The following is a 16,394-nucleotide window of genomic DNA, read 5'->3' as shown; positions in this document are numbered from 1 at the left end:
AACTATTTAGACTGGGTGCAACAGATTAACGATAGGATAATTATAGGCAAAGGAAATGTTTTTCCGTTCTGCTTTTCTGTTTTTCTGGAACTGTATTATTTACAATTAAGGGATTCCTGGGAAAAGTAAAGTATCTAATTCTTTTTTTCTCGAATAAAAAAATCACTACATCAAGTCACTCGCTGCCTTAGCCAATCGCAGAACCAATCGCTTTTGTTTTCCATCCACTTCACCCTGGGATTCCCTTTATACTACTCAGAAAGCAATAAAAAGCTCAATCTTTTATTTTATATGTGTGTCCTCAAGTAGAAATACTATCATGATACAAAAATATACCCTATTCTCTGAAAATAAAATCTTGAAAGTGAAACATTGTGTAGTTTCAGCGGTCTTTCAAACGATAGGCCTCCACCATGATGTCTGCACTAAAATATGATTCTCATAATTTGAGCTCAATCCCTAAAAGATAGGCAGGTTTTTTAATCACGCATTCCCTCATTTCACTCTCACAAGCAGAAGCAATTACTTAGCACCTGTCAAACTGGCTTCAGCGTGCAATGATTGAAGGGGAAAGTGCTATTGAAGGGTTTCTAGTAATGCCGATCCTTTGACTGGCGGCGTGAACTTGCAATGCTTGATGAGCATCCCTAATTCGAACTGAATTTCCAAAGTGGGTATAGTATCAGTGCTTTGCATAATTAGATGAGATTATCATTTACATGTAAGTGGGCTCAGTCAATTCAATTTAGTGATTATAATTTGTAATTCAATGCAGACTTTGTACTGTCTTCATAATTGCTTTTTTATGTATGGCAATAAAAAAAATTGTTTCAAATGACGGACTGTTGAGATAATTCGTTGATTGTAGATTTAGTTGAAATTTCTCTTAGCCAGCCATTCGTCCCTGTTTCTGTATATTTTTTTTATTAAATAGTTCACTTTTATATACATATTAATAACTGGGAAAATTTAGTTTGTCGTGATAACATTTTCATGCTATTTTACTTGCTACCAGCCTACAAAAGTGGTTTAATAAAATAAATATTCATAATTTTTCAAAACTTTTATTTAATTTATTTCATGAGTGCGATAGTATTTCATTCACGTTTTCAGCTTAAAATGAGGATTAAAGCAAACTGGATTGAACCAATCTTTGAAACATTAAAACATTTTGAAAATAATAAATAGCTGTTGAGTAACATAAACCAAATCTGCGAAATATTAATAGTTTGTTGATGGATTTCATTTTTAATTTTCTGTTATATAGCAGCAAAAATTTTTCATGAAAAATTGTCACAAATAATAAAATAAATAATATTATTTTTATAAAAGATGAAACTACGCAACCTGCTGGATCGTTGTGCACAGCAGGTTGCATACCCCCCTTTAATCAGGTTAATAATAGAAATTATAAAAACATTCTCTTCTGTATTTCATTAAACACAAGCCGTAACTAAACTTGAATAATTGTGTATATCTGCATTCAAATCAAAATCAGCGTGACCGCAGCTGTGGAAAATTCAGAGGCGAAATTCATTGTGAGTGAGAAACTGAATAAGACAGAACGTATACAAAAAATAATTATGTGGCCAGCAGGCGGCCCCAAGCCGTTTATATATTTGCATTTTGCTGCCACAATAACAAGAGACATTGAGACGCATACACATCCAGTGGCGTATAAACAGAGCTCGAAATTAGCGACTGCGTACAAGCACCTGCTTACAACCATGAGGACTTTTGTCGGGCGAAATTATTCTGCGACTGAGTCCTGGCGTGCTACATTTCGGCACCACAAAGGTAATTTTCCGGTTGAATGCGCATCCACTGACGTCAGAAAAATGTGTTGATTTGAAAGACTGAGTGAGTGGATAAAGAAGTAAAAAGAGACGTCGAGAAGAATGTTTGAGAGTGTTTCAATTTAATTATTCATTTTTTAGCATCCTCTGATAGATGGAGACGCACAAAAAATAGAAGTTTTTGTTGGGTGCGCGTTTTGTATGTATCCTTGTGATGGAAACCAGTTTTCTTTGATATTTGATTCAGCGCCAAGAAAGTGGAAATAATGTATCGAGAGTGAAGAGCAACGCTTCCTGTTGAAATGTTCTGAAGATGAAAGAGAGAAATGATAGTGTGGGAGGAAAAAGAAATAAAACGCATGTCATTCAGCGTCAATGATGGACAGAGGCTCCATATGAACTGCCAATTAGCGTAAAAATTGAATGGATGCGAGTCTCAGAGCAACTCTTAATGATGTGCAATGCTTTTTTATTGTACTCTCCACGAAAAGAATAAAAGTAAAAAGATGAAAAATTGTGTAACGCTTTGCAGGGTGGAAAATTATTTCATGTTATACAAAAAATATATTCATGAGAGAATTGAAATATCCATCAATCAATGTCTTGGACTTTTTGAGGCATAAACTCTGACTGATACGCATATCGCAATTGACACAAATCTGCGCATAATCCCACTCAAGACGGTTTTCCGTGGCTGAATTTGCGTCTTTCTGATGCAGACGTGGCCTTTTTATTCAGTCAATATGTGTGCATTGTGGCGAGTTATTCACGTATCAAGAAAAGAGGCAGAGAAAGATCTTAGCAGTGACACTTGGCAGATTCAATTTATTATAAAGAGATTTCTCTTGTTCCTGTGAAACCGACACTTTAATTAAAGAGTTGAAACGCACTTTCAGCCGTACAGAAAAGCCTTACGTCATATTATTTTCAAAGGACTAATTAAACGGAGCAGGGGAAGAAATGTCAAAGTATGAAACTATGAGAGAAATCCACCGGAGATTAACTTTCCTCGATGGTATGCCGCGTCTCTTAACTTAGACAAAACTTTTCCTTCTTTCATTTTCCTAAAGTTTGAGCAAGCAAAACTTGGCACTACAATTAGCTACAGACGCTTCAGTTCTATTTTATAAACTAATTATCAATTTTTTTGTGAGAAATGCGATAAATTATACAATTATATCCTTCAAATATTAGCACTAATTTAAGAATCCCTCAAAATTTCATATTTTTAATTTCTAAAGTATTTTCATATTTATTTCTTTACTTATTATTTTCTAATACTTGAGGTGACAACATCTATTTTTTGATCTGAGTGCATTTTATTTATTGGATCGATTCTCATCAACTGCTACACATAATCAACACGGTTCATTTTGTATGCTTGGATGCTTCTGCCTCAATTTCACACACAATTTGGTGAATTTGAATTTGAACTTCGTTTTCCTGCATCTGCTCAAGCTATGTAAATAGGGGATGGTTGGTGCAAAAAGCTTGGTAAATAGTTTCCTAATTATGTATGTTGCACAACATAAAGGCAATCACTGCTCACATTTGAGACACATCAAACAGTGATGTTTTGATGTTAATTGTAATAGGATGGAAAATATTTGAGGCCCAGTTTTCGTTGGGAATGATTGAGGAAATACTGTATCATTTGAATTGACCATAACACAGCAGCTCAATATCAAGAATTTGTTTGTTTTCAATTAATTCAGGTTGAATGAAATTGCCGCTTTGATTATAATTTTTTCCGGTTCAAGGAGTGAGATTGGCAAATTTATTTTGCGTGAGCCCATCTATCACAATTAGGAAAGGCGGCTGACAGGAGCGTATTCTGAATCTCAAGTCGCGCGCACCAGGGGTTGTATATGAACATGAAATATTCAAAGAAAAAAGATGGTCCTCTCGCGGATTGCTCCATAAATTATTCAAAATTTCTGTCGACTGCAAAAGTTAACTTTTTCCCCTCTCTTCCCCGAATTTCATTAACGCGTAGTTCAATTTTGTCCAGATGCGTTTTTAATAAAAGCGACCCGAAAAATCGCGAAATGAGGCTGCCTGCATAGAACAAACATAATATGAAAAGAGAACTGCTTGTTCATCAGTGGGCAACTCACGTTCGTACTTACGCTGACAGAGGGATACGGCGCGGGCTTTTTCTATCGAAATAAAAAATCTCAGTCGCACGTTTTCAACACGGAAAGTCTCTCAAATGGATGCGTCTTTTATTATTTATATACCATCACATATTTTATTTTTTTATTCCCACGAAATGCTAATTTAAATTCAAAGAACGCCCCCAATTGTGTGCCGGGAAAATCATGCAAATTCGCAGGCTAATGACAAATAAATTTGAAGTCAGTGGACTAAAAACATCGGCGAATTCACCTATTCACGAGATCCTTTATATCTGTTTCCAATTCCGTCCCGCCTGCTCAAATTGCTAAGGCGATTACCCTCAGTCACAATTACGCCATGTTCCCAACTTTCTAAACTGTCTCCCGCTGTGCAACTTCAGTTAGGCTAAACGCAAGAAACTGTCGGAGGGACCAGTTAGGAGAATAATATCGATGAGGTTTGGCGCAGAACGAGAAATTAAGTAGTTACACAATTTCATTCATATCCGAAGTTTATTTCATTAACATTTGCCAGCAGCTATCCAGCGAAATGAGCAAAAGTCCAGCTCTGTCTTCAGAAAACTTTTGATGGAAATTACAAAATGAGGAACAGGAAATGTTATTATCTATTTGTAATACAAGTTATAGAATAAATACATCAAACCGGATAATTTTTTTAATGCTCGTGACTCAATTAGCAAAATTAAATATCTGGTCGGATCATCTCATTATTATTTCTGTTTATTCAACTGAAGCGTTGCTAAAAATAAATGAAAAATTGTTAAACGCCAAACATCCACAAGAGACACAGCCACCGCAGCCTAATTTTATTTTAGTTCAAACAGAAGATTTTCGGGGGGGGGGGGCGATTCGGAAACATTGCAGTGAAAATAAAGAAAGTGCCACGACTGGTAAGGGTCTGGCAGCTCTAGCGGCAATATTGAATTTCCGCTGTGCACTTCCCGTCACGTTTCCCGCAGCACCATTGAGAAGAAAAGCTTTGTGCGGAAAGGCGAGAACAAACTACATAATACACACGTCACTTTAGAGGCTGCACTCGCCAAAAGATTTGGGCTTTTGGTATGCGTGAATGGAAATTGTGTTTCCTGGAGGTTTTATTACGCCGATTGGATTACGAAAGATCTGATTCGACGTTAAGCTGATTTCTGTGCGTATTTCCGTTTTCCCTCTGTCGCTTTGATCTTGGCCCCCTGCAACCGTGCGTGGTCCTTAATTGGAAAGATTCGGGCAGACCAAAGAAACTCCGAAAGTTTTTTTTTGGTTAGGAAATCTCATAAAAAAACGCACTAAAAAAAGTGTTATTCATGTTGTCGTCTTTCAATAATAAGCCATTAGCTAAGTGTAAAAAAAAATAGCATTATTTATTTATTTTTTATGTAGCCAGTTAAATCCGTTTTTATTGGTGCAATTGCTACAATCAATTTACATTCAGCTCTAGAATTTATAAAAAAAATCATTATTTAGAAATAAAGAATTATTTACTTTTTTACAACTTGAAAAAAATTTTATTTTTTAAGGGCGTGGGTTGATAGACAACAATTGTCATGGCCCGCCAAAAAATAAAAAGCAATCCAAAATCTGTGCTTTTGATTCAATATCATTCTGAAGGACGAAACTTCATTTAAAAATATTTTGGCGAACTGGCTTGCCATTACAATAAATATTTTTCTTTTTCAAAGTGTAGCGTTTGTTTGCTTCACAAAAGACTAGTTAAGTCACGTAAAACGAGACACTGGAGGGAAGCAAAACGGCGTGCGACTGACAATTCTCTTTTAATTAGCTCCAAAATAACAAACTGAATGTTCTCGACGCACGGTCGAGTGAGCTTGAGCAAATTGAGAAGAAGAAAAAAAGCACGGTGAGCGCACAAGACGTGTTTAATGTATAATAAAACGCTCTCCCTCTCATCTCGCGTGGCACGGCAAAATGATAACTCGTATAACTTTTTAGTGCCCCTTCGTAACACACATAGAATAAAATCCTTCTCTTGCTTCGCAGAAAAACCAACGCGGGTTTCTCTCTGCGCCGCATCATATTTTGTTACACTTTTAGGCACACCATGCCGGCTGCCGGCGTATAACGATGTCTCTCTAGCTCTAAAAATCGTTAAAGTTGAAATAATTCCTTTTAAAGGGCTTTTTTTAGATTCAATTTATGTTTTTTTAGTTCATGTATTACAATCATGCCTCTCCATGAGCACATAATCTAAATTTCCATATTGGACAGTAAAATAATTTGAAAGAATATTATCGTTAGGCTATAGATCCATTGAAAATGAAAAAATGTTGAAAATTAAACACAAGGAATTTCAATAAACTGGCCTATAAAGGGACTATTAATCAATTAATGTTTTTAATGATGTTTAAATGGGTTTGGAAACTTAAAAACCCAAATTTAAAATTATGTTTGGGATAAATGATCAATATAATTTGTGATAATTCGGAATTTCTTTATAGCCCGTTTTAATATTGATTGATTACGGGGGCAGTTTAGATATTAAAATTTCAATAATGTAATTTTTGAAATAAAGATTTGATAAAATTGCTCTACTGTGTGTTCTGCATAAATATCACTGGTTTTTATTATTTAAGCAAACGTGCTCATTTTCCCCATATGGGATGAATGGGAAAATAAGTTAGTTACAAATGTGCAGTGAGCGGCAGAGCTCATAGCCGCTATGCAACAATCATGATGATGGCGTAATTTTGCAAGTTTTTTTTTTATTAGCACATGATGCCACCCTAAGCCTGTACATTTCATTCCGTGGACCCACATCCAGTGCGATTTACCCCTCTAGCAGTGCAGCTTCCCTGCTCTGATGTAACAGTGTCTCTCACATTGTCACTTCGTCAGACTGTCTGTCGTGCGTAAGAATTATGTACGACTCAAATGCCTCAAGCTAGTCCAGCTTCATATCGCGTGGATAGATTACGGCGGTTGTAATATCGGCCTGTACCGCAAAGTCCATAAAATCAAAATTAAATTATAGTTTTTGGTATTGAAATTATGTTCACCTTTTCTTACTCATTTTATTTAAAAACAAATTTAGCCATGATTACCTTTTTTGTTATAGATATTATGTTTCTTCGTGAAATATTAATTATTAAATATTACCTTTTATTTTTCAAAATGCAAATATTCTTGTAAATGTGATTTCAAAAGCCCATTTTATCTCGTCTAAATCACAATTTTGTAAAGCTGGTTAAGAGCTTAGAAAAAAGCTAAAAGTGTGAGGTGTGAACTGTAAAAAGCCTTCCATCATTTCGCGGTTTGGCCAGACCCTGCTTATTTAGGTGGATTTAGCTTTGGCACGTCTCCGTGTATGAGTGTAGAATGTCCTTTCCGTCTTATTCAAAAGGTAATTTCTTCTTCCAACTTGACTACTTGCTAATCTGATATAAATCTCCGTTGAGAAGGGTCACCTAAAAAAGGCACTCACTGTAGTTGAACTTAAAATGTGATGGTGAATAGGATAATATTTTTTAACTAATCCTCAACGATTCATTCGCAACTCTCTCATTAAAATAAATTATAAAAAAACAATGTGTAACTTTTCTTCAATTCAAACTTATGGAAAAATGGCCGGGTAAATAATTTGAGTGCAATCAGCGCAGGCTAATTAAACGTAAACATTTTATTCGCATCTACATATTTATTCAAGCTTGCAAACTGTTACTAATCAATAAGGAAATTTAAATATTGACAGATTCCTCTTTTGCTGCTCCTTGATTGGCTTATATAACATTATTTATGTGAATGGTGCCACGAAGTGAGCTGAAAATCGTCTACGATAACAAGAACTATTGATTTATCTTGTAAATAGGCAAACATTAATTTATTGGTTTGTTCTTAAACTGCTTCACTGTACACCGAATAACAAATGTATTGAAAATTCAGCGTACCACCCACATGTATATATTTAATTTTGAGCATATTTTCTACATTCTTAATCACGTACTCCAGACAAAATGCTAATAATCTGTCCTTAAAAAATTTCTTAATTTAAGAGAAATGTATTCAACATAAATATGTTCTCTTATTGTGTTTCCAGCTTTGGACGCCATTGAACCTGATTCTTTTCAACCTTGTGTGCTCAGACTTCTCCGTCAGCGTGCTCGGCAACCCGTTAACCCTGACGGCTTCCCTTCTCAGGGGTTGGAGTTTTGGCAAAGTGCTGTGCGTCTCCTATGGATTCTTCATGTCTTTGTTGGGTAAGTTATCTCTAGCAAACGATATGACAGGGTATAAATATATTCCCTTTGACGAAGTAAAAAACTCCAGTATTTTATTTTTCATCAATTGCATCAATTTATTTTAAATTTAACCAACAACCAATATTGAGCCAATTAATTAATAATAAATTTAAAAGACGTTAAGAGATATTTTTTCCTGATAGGCTTGATGGAAAAATGTATCGGAAATGGCTTACACGTCCGATTTTAAACAAAATTTAAATTAACTGAACTTGAAAAGAAAAATTAATATTTTCACCGTTCTAGGTAACGCACTTATGTATTATGATATAAGGGTCTCAAGTGTGGCATGAATTATCTTTGTAAATTATCCCGGACAATTTTTGTTCCTTTTTTTAAATGTAGGAAAATTTCCGAACTGCTTTCTTATTCAACACGTTTACAATCAAATTGTGTCCCTTTTTTCAAAAGTTTCTACATTAAAAGATATTATAATGTCTATCGTAGCGTATATTTCCTCTTTGGATTAAACCTTTAATTGCCCGCTTTTCTACAGAATTAAAAACAAATAAAAGTTTGAGCGTTATAACATGGCTTCAAGGACTAATTAATTCATTTTGAAAAACAATTTAGCCTGCGTGTGTAAACATTTCTCAAACGTTGGCCATTTATCAATTATCTGTTTAAGTTACTTGAAAAGTAATTTAACTTTTTCGCACCCTGGAACACAACACATGCTCTTAAATATTTTATGAAAGCCATCCAAAACTTTGATCCCGGCAGAGCTGTTTCTTTAAGCATTTGGCACGCAGCCTTATAAGATAATACCGAAAATTTCCATGGTTGCCTCAATATTCAAAGTTGCCCCCACGTTGTAGCGTGCATCGATTATTTATAAACAGAGACTAAGGAAACAAACTCTGATCAAGTTGAGAAAGTTTTTGAATATCAGCAGAGATTCAATCTTGATGACGAACGGCCTCAGGAGCCGTTATTTACAATGTGTAACACCAAAATTGTTTTCATTCTACATCCTTGAAATACTCTACATTTTTATCAAGTCAATAAATAGTAATTAATAAAGACAACATTCAAAAGAATGTTAAACTCAACAATTTTAAATCACCTTCCACAAGAAAAAAAAACTAATCATGCAAAAGTACAATTATATAAGAAGTAATAAAATAAATTATTACAGTAATAATAAATCAGTTTAAATTATTTCAATGAAATGAAAAAAATATATTTTAATCTTTAAAAATAAAAAAGTAAAATTGTTTTGGAATGAATATTATAGTTAATTAATAAAATTTCAAACAAAACGAAAATTTATATTTTTGCAGTAATTATTTATGACCCAATGGGTGTGATCCAAACATGTAATTCATCTTATGTCTCTGACCAAAAAAGTGTTGTCGAATATGATAGGGGTCGCGTCGCAGCTTGGTGAAGCAGAAAAATTCGCTATTCCGAAGTGTCAATCGTAGATCGGAGCCAGAAAAATCGGCCGCGAAAAGCAATCGCAGCGTGCTGGAAAGGAGCGCGTGTTTCTGGTGACAGAGGCAGAACGTCCATTCATGCTGAAAATTGAAGCGTTCAACCGCAGGACGAGTGCACATCAAGCCGACGGCGTCGACCGCACTTGAAAAAAGTACAAACACTCAGTGAGTCGTTCGCAAATTTCCAGTTTGTGGCACTTAATAGGTTTGCGTCGCATCTTGTTAATATGGAGAAAGATATTCCTGAAAATACGCGTAAACTTTTTTCTGAGTTTTCAAATTTTAACATGCTGCATTCAGCCCAATAAAAAAATAATACAATGACCTCAAAAATTTAACGAATATTCAAATTATATTTCAAGGTGACGTGATAATTAATTATTTTTTGAATATTTTTGAACTCCAAAACTCTAGGATTTAAAAAAAAAATAATTAAATATTGCCTTTGTTTAATCTTTTTTCATATTCTAATATTCTAGTTTTCCAGTTTTTATATTTTCAACTTATTCTATAAATTTCCTTATATACACATTAATATTGTGCAAAAATTTACACATTAATTATATCCCATGTTCCATCGCTCTTGATTAACATTCTAAACATTATTCTATACCTGGTGTTGTGTATTTCCTTGAAAGCAAACGGCAACAAACTGACAAACACGATGCAGTTCTTCGAATCGTATGAAATAACCAGGAGCGAAATTGGATGAACTTAAACTTGCCAGAGATTCCTGCAGCACAAGTTTTTCAAAGAGTTTGATGTGTTTGAACTTTCCTCTCTGCAGCGTCAATATTGACATCATATAATTCCATCAAAATTAATTTTGCTTCAAGACAGATGAGATTTATCATTTGCTCCTTCAAAGATTTTAGCATGATAAGAAATAATTAACTCTTAATGAAAATTTCTGTCTTCTGGCAGACTTAGAATTGAAATTTCAAAATGAGAATAGATCCTCATTGAAACTGGCAAGGGAACATTTGCTTTAAAAAAACATCGCCTGTGAATTTTAACTATACAGGCTCGTTCTGCTGGTGCTGCTGCCTATTTTCTCGCGTGCATCGACCCAAATTATTATCCGCCAGCAGACATCAACGAAAACGCTCTCTGACAAGAAGTGGCCCCAAAATGTGAATTCCCAAATTTGCCCTCGGCGGCGAGCAGTCGGAAAATCAATTCTAACATGCACGTGAGCAGCTTTTTGCGGTATTAATTAGAACGCTTCGATAAATCGCTGCGAAAGTACATTTACTCGCGAGCTGCCTGGTGGCGAATTTGTTTGCCCTTTCGACTCTAACCAAACGTGAGTGGCGTTTTGCGTCCTCTCGCTCTCCCCGGGGATGTTTTGCCAGCTTGAAAAGAGACGGCCTGGCAGGTTATTTTCTTTATTTCGCATTGGCCTTCGTTGGCGTTGCTATGTGTGCGTCGTTTATTTTGCGCCCATTATCATTCAAAAGCCGAGTGTTTCGAAGCGTGAGTCTGCTTGTTAGTGCTTTTGAACCACGCGCCGCCCCTAGTTTTCATCATTAAATTATAAATTAATTTCCATAAATTCTATGTTGCGATGTAGATTTTGAAGGGAATTGGAGTTCACATTTCCTTGTATTTTCATGAGGCAAATTTATTTTACTATCAAGTGAGCCCCAGGAAAGAAAAATCAAGGAAAACAATTTTGAGATTCACATGTTTTTAAGTGATACTATACATTTAATTCAAAATAATTCTACAATTTCATATTTGTCTTTTAAAGGGTTTCTTGCTCTAATGGGAAAATCACAGGAAAATTTCAGCTGTATAATTCTTTATAACTATTCTAAATTGAAATTTAATGTATTTTGTATCTGATAGAATTAAGTTCCTGCCAACATAACCTTCTTCTTTTATTTTGATGGAGAATTGATGTAAAGGAAACAAAATACTTTTTTCTTTTAAGTTGCAAATCTGTATCACATCATTATTCTGAGCTGCTGTGCGAAATTGAGAATATCTGAGAACGCTATTGCTCTCTGTTTAAAAGGACGCCTTTGACAGCCAAAAAATATCATTATGTAATACATTGAGATATCATTGCTCGCAAAATTGTAGAAAATAGGCGGAGAATACAACAATATTTATCCTGGTGCAAATAGTTTTAAATAATTGACAATATATCTCCATAAAGAAAGGATCTCTTACATTTTTCTTACAATTTAGATTTTATTTTTTTTTGTTTCAAAAATTGTTCTTTGTTATATTTTGTGTCTTTTTTTTTGACACTAATGTTCCTTATTTTATTAGCATATTTTCTGTTCTCGAGGGTCTCGATCGTATTTTTTTTTTAAACGGTTGCGCATGCATCATGGCTCTATATTGGCTGTTGGTTTTCGGTGGCGCAAAATTTAAATTTTCACCTGCATGTGATAGTGACACGAACAAATAAAATCAACGGGAAAGGTTTAATTTGTACAAATAATAGCAAAATTCACATACGTGAATATTTCCTTCATTTTTTTTACAGTTTTATAAAAATTGTGTCTAAACTTATTTGGTCCCGTTTATCGGGAAAACATTGCCACTCTTTCTGTTGTTGCCTACAGAGGACATGTCTGACAAGTAGATTGGATCGAGACCCCGGTGTTTCTGTCCCTGTTTTATCGACAATATTTGTTGGCGTAACTAACAGTTTTGAAGGTTTTTCTGAAATTGTACCCACTTCTCCCGCACCTAAATATTGTGAATATATACTCTTTTTTGTTGGAGTGTATTTTGCCCTTGCTCAAAATGGTATCAGATGAAACAAGGTGCTGAGGGAGCTGCTCTTGCTGATATAGCTCGTGAAATTTAATGTCGATTTAAGTGGTGCCTTTGAAGGTATCAATTTATTTACTTATGTTTTGTTGCTTGTTTGCTGAGAAACCATGCGCTTCGCTTTGTTTACCTTCTAGGGGCCAAAAGGAGGTACAAAGGAACACAACGAAATGTTATTGATTGTTCTGAAAATTTGACGTTTTAGCTTTGAAATTAATTTTGTAATCAGGATTTAAAATGTATTAGAATATTTCAAAAAGCGGGCATGAATTAAATAAAAAAATGTGGCTAAATGAATGATGAAAGAAAGTTTAATATTACGTTTTGTTTCCAATTAAGCCAAAGATAATTAAATTAGAGGTTTGAAATTCATCATCAGAACTTCAGCCACAATAAAAGAACATGCACGGATTGAAGAGTTTGTAGTTGATGCGTAAAATTAGAGTATACAATGGACTCGGCCACTTTTGATAATTAATTATTATGCTTTGTCTACCTCTTGCGTTTTCATTGAATTCCTTTTTCGTAATATTTAACAACAGCTCGTGTTTTTCTCTCTTTGTTAAAGAATGAAATTGAATTTGTAAGCAAGTTAAAATATAAGTCATGTTTTCTTCCATAATCCAATAATTTACATGTTTCAATATTTAATGGCCTTTTAAGGGTTAGATTTAACAAAATTATTAATTTTAAGTATTGCAGCTTCGATTTTTAAACAATTTATTAATTTTATCACATGCTTGAATTTTTATTTATTTTTTATATTTTTTGGAAATTTTGAATCTAAAAATACAAAAGTCGACTCATTATAAAATATTATACATTTTGAAGTAAAAAAATTGTCACTCTATACTTCTCACTCTTGCAAAAATGCGTAATTTTTTATTCCATACTATTATATTACATTTATTTGTATCTACGCACACATATATGCTGTGAATACTGTTTCGTCCTTACGCCTCTATTGTGTTCTAATGCACATTGAGTGCTCCTTATTCAACGTAAAAATTGTCCCTTCATTGTTGGCGCCACGCCTAGTGGAAAGAGCTTGCTGTGCAGGTGGTTTGGACTTTTCTCACATGTGTATTTCCTTGATTTCAGGAATATCGTCCATTATAACTCTGACGGTGCTCTCGTTTGAACGCTTCGTGATGATCAGCAAGCCGTTCAGATCGCGCCCTCTAAGCAACAAGGGAGCTGGACTGCTGGTGTTTGCTATCTGGCTTTACTCTTTTGCACTCACGTCACCGCCGCTTTTTGGCTGGGGCGAGTATTCTTACGAGGCTGCAAACATCAGGTACGCAAATTTTTAATAACAACGGATTATTTTAATTCTTTTCAACTAAGAGCTTTTGTAAATTTTTTGCAAAGAATCTTACAAACCCAAAATTATGAGAAATTAGTGAGCTTCTCTTGTTATAATTACTTCTCTCTTTCCTCATCCTCCCTGTTAAAGAGCCTAAAGCCACCTAGAAAGCCGCTTTATTACAAAAGAATCTCCTTGTCACGTCATTGCTGAGAATTAGAAGGCAATTAGTTGGAGGAGACAGCTCCTTTGAGGAAAAAGAAAGTAAAAAAAAAAAAAAAAAATGCAAGAGACGTTTTAACGCTTAAGAGCTTCTTGGTAGAGAGAATTGTAAGAGAAAGCAATAAAATTCTCGCTATCTTTTTAAAATTAAGATATAATTGAATTAAAATTTAATTAAAAATATTATTCATTAACTATCCAATAGTCTTTTATTGTTTATGACTATGATTATTTTAGGTTCCTTTTATCTTTTTTTCCTCAATTATTTGTGCCATTTTATGCATTTTCTGTAACAAAATACTAGTATAATCAGATGTGATCAGATGGTAGAAAAACTTTGAAAGAAATAATTTTAACTTCATAGCTCGCTCTTGCGGCAAACCAAAAGCGACACTCATTTATTTCCTCTAATGAAACTCCACAAAATTAGTTTATCTCTTGAGTTCATTAATTTTAAATACAAAAATTCTACAAAGGATCCTTTCTAGAATCGCTCCCTCTAGCGTGTTGCTCCAAATAACATGGACCTGTATGCATAATATATTTACTTGCTTTTACCTCTTACTCATTAATACAACCTCCAAAATTTTTGTTTGCTTATAATTAACCAGTTAGGCTGAGGAAAATATATTGGAATGATGAAATAATTTAATTTCCAGGAATTTGCTTTAACCACGCAAAAAGGAAATTTCTTTTGCCAATTAATACATGTGCACACCAAACAAACATGCAAAAATTTTCATTTATATTTTGCTGAAAGTTTGAATCTATATAATTATATAGTCTCTTTAAATTCCTTAAATGAGTTTATTTGACGTTGAAAAAAGGTCAGATTTTTTATCTTGCACACAGCTCTAGAAACGTGTGTGTTCTGAATTTCATTGATTTTTTCCTCTACGTCTTGTCGCGTAGCACTGCTGAAACTCAATCCTTCCCATCATACCATGAGTCGAAATTCTATCACATTCTCTCGTGACCTGTCACAAAGAGATGTAATTGAAAGATCTGCGACTTTTTTCATTGGATCGTTGCGGAGAGGAAATTAATTCCTCTCCCGACTCTCTACCCAAAAAATTCCATCTGTTATTGTGGCCTAAATATTTTGCCTGAATCACAGAATTGTGGGTTTTAATTTCCTGCCGTTAGAAGCAGAGGCGCTTTTATTTGCTTCCATTTGACCAACGGATGGCGAGTCTGCTATTGACGAATGTACGTATCCAAGAGGTGTGCTTTTTATTTTTATAGAGAACTTTTGGATCGTAGAGGGTTTACGACGCACACCCTCCACGCTCAAGGTGATGAAGAAAGGGACGTTTGTTTCCCGTAAGGCACCCGAGCTGATGTGCAATATTCGGATTGCTACTGTTATTGTTTGCTCGAGTGGAGCAGACAAAGGGTGCTTTTTGCGCCAGTGCGCCTTCCAGCGCAGACAGCTCCGTGCGATGTTTGTGGCAAGTGAAATGGCATATTGTCACTCTGTGATGTGGCATTAAGTAGTTTTGAATCCCTATGACTCCTGTACATGCTGCAAAAAGAACACAGTCAGCTTTAAGGATAAGCGAAATTGACTGAATTTATGATCAAATTGCATGCAATGGAAAGGATTTAGTAGCACATCTTTTAAATCAAATTCTAAAAGGTCTTACATAATAGCATTTTATAATTTTATTTATTCTTGCATGATTTTTTGAGTAAAAAGTGAAAACAATCCAGGTACATGGTGGCCACTGAATATAAATATATACGCCTCCAAAACGATGAGAAATAACACAGCTCTGCTGTAATCAACTCTAAACTCTAACAATAAGTGCACAAGCGCTTGTCAGGTCAATTCAATTATATTACAAGATCAGAAGTTAGTCAAACAATTAAACTGAAATTGCCCACAAGCTCAGAGTGCGAGGAGTGCTTTGGAAAAAAATAATCTAAAATCCTTTCTTTATATCGGATTCATTTACTGCACTTCTTACTATCAAAAAGCTTGTTGGTGCAGGAGATCAATATTTTCGGATGGCTGATGACCTGAATGATGAGCGCTCAATGCCAGTTTTTATGGCATGGAATATTAAATATTACATATCAAGAAGCTGCTCATTTCAATTTTTGACCAAAGGCGATCATGTCAATGTAAATTAATGTTTATCTGTTTGACCTAAACGTATCACATGTAACCAACTTGCGGCCCATCTTGGCGCGGACCTCTCTGGAGGCTTCGCGTTTTAGACACCTGTTTGCCAGAGGTGTTGCCGTTACTTCACATTTTGTAATTTTCTTTCTTATTGACTTGATTTGTTAAGAATAAACAACAATAATAATGACACTAGCAGATTATTGCCTTGCACATTTGCTCTTTTTGGTATTTGGAAATTTTAATTCTTTCTTCCTGGTTCAGACAAACAAATATTTTATTTATTTACAAACTTTTTTGAATTGTTGGAATTTTAAAATGG

The 16,394-nt window shown here is 34.6% G+C and overlaps 1 protein-coding gene across 2 annotated transcripts in view; it reads left to right on the top strand.

Annotated features, from left to right (window-relative positions):
* The window catches only part of LOC132202014 (parapinopsin-like), a 72,349-nt gene that overhangs the window by 38,519 nt on the left and 17,436 nt on the right, over positions 1–16,394 (top strand). For both annotated transcript variants that reach the window (XM_059628628.1, XM_059628627.1), the window contains exons 2-3: positions 7,986–8,145; positions 13,518–13,713. In XM_059628628.1, coding sequence (XP_059484611.1) covers positions 7,986–8,145; positions 13,518–13,713 — 356 coding nt within the window. The remainder of the gene's footprint in view (positions 1–7,985; positions 8,146–13,517; positions 13,714–16,394) is intronic.

This window comes from Neocloeon triangulifer, unplaced genomic scaffold (assembly GCF_031216515.1).
Source record: "Neocloeon triangulifer isolate White Clay Creek 2 clone unplaced genomic scaffold, ASM3121651v1 ptg000014l, whole genome shotgun sequence".
NCBI lineage: Eukaryota > Metazoa > Arthropoda > Insecta > Ephemeroptera > Baetidae > Neocloeon > Neocloeon triangulifer.
This window is presented reverse-complemented; position numbering and strand designations above follow the sequence as displayed.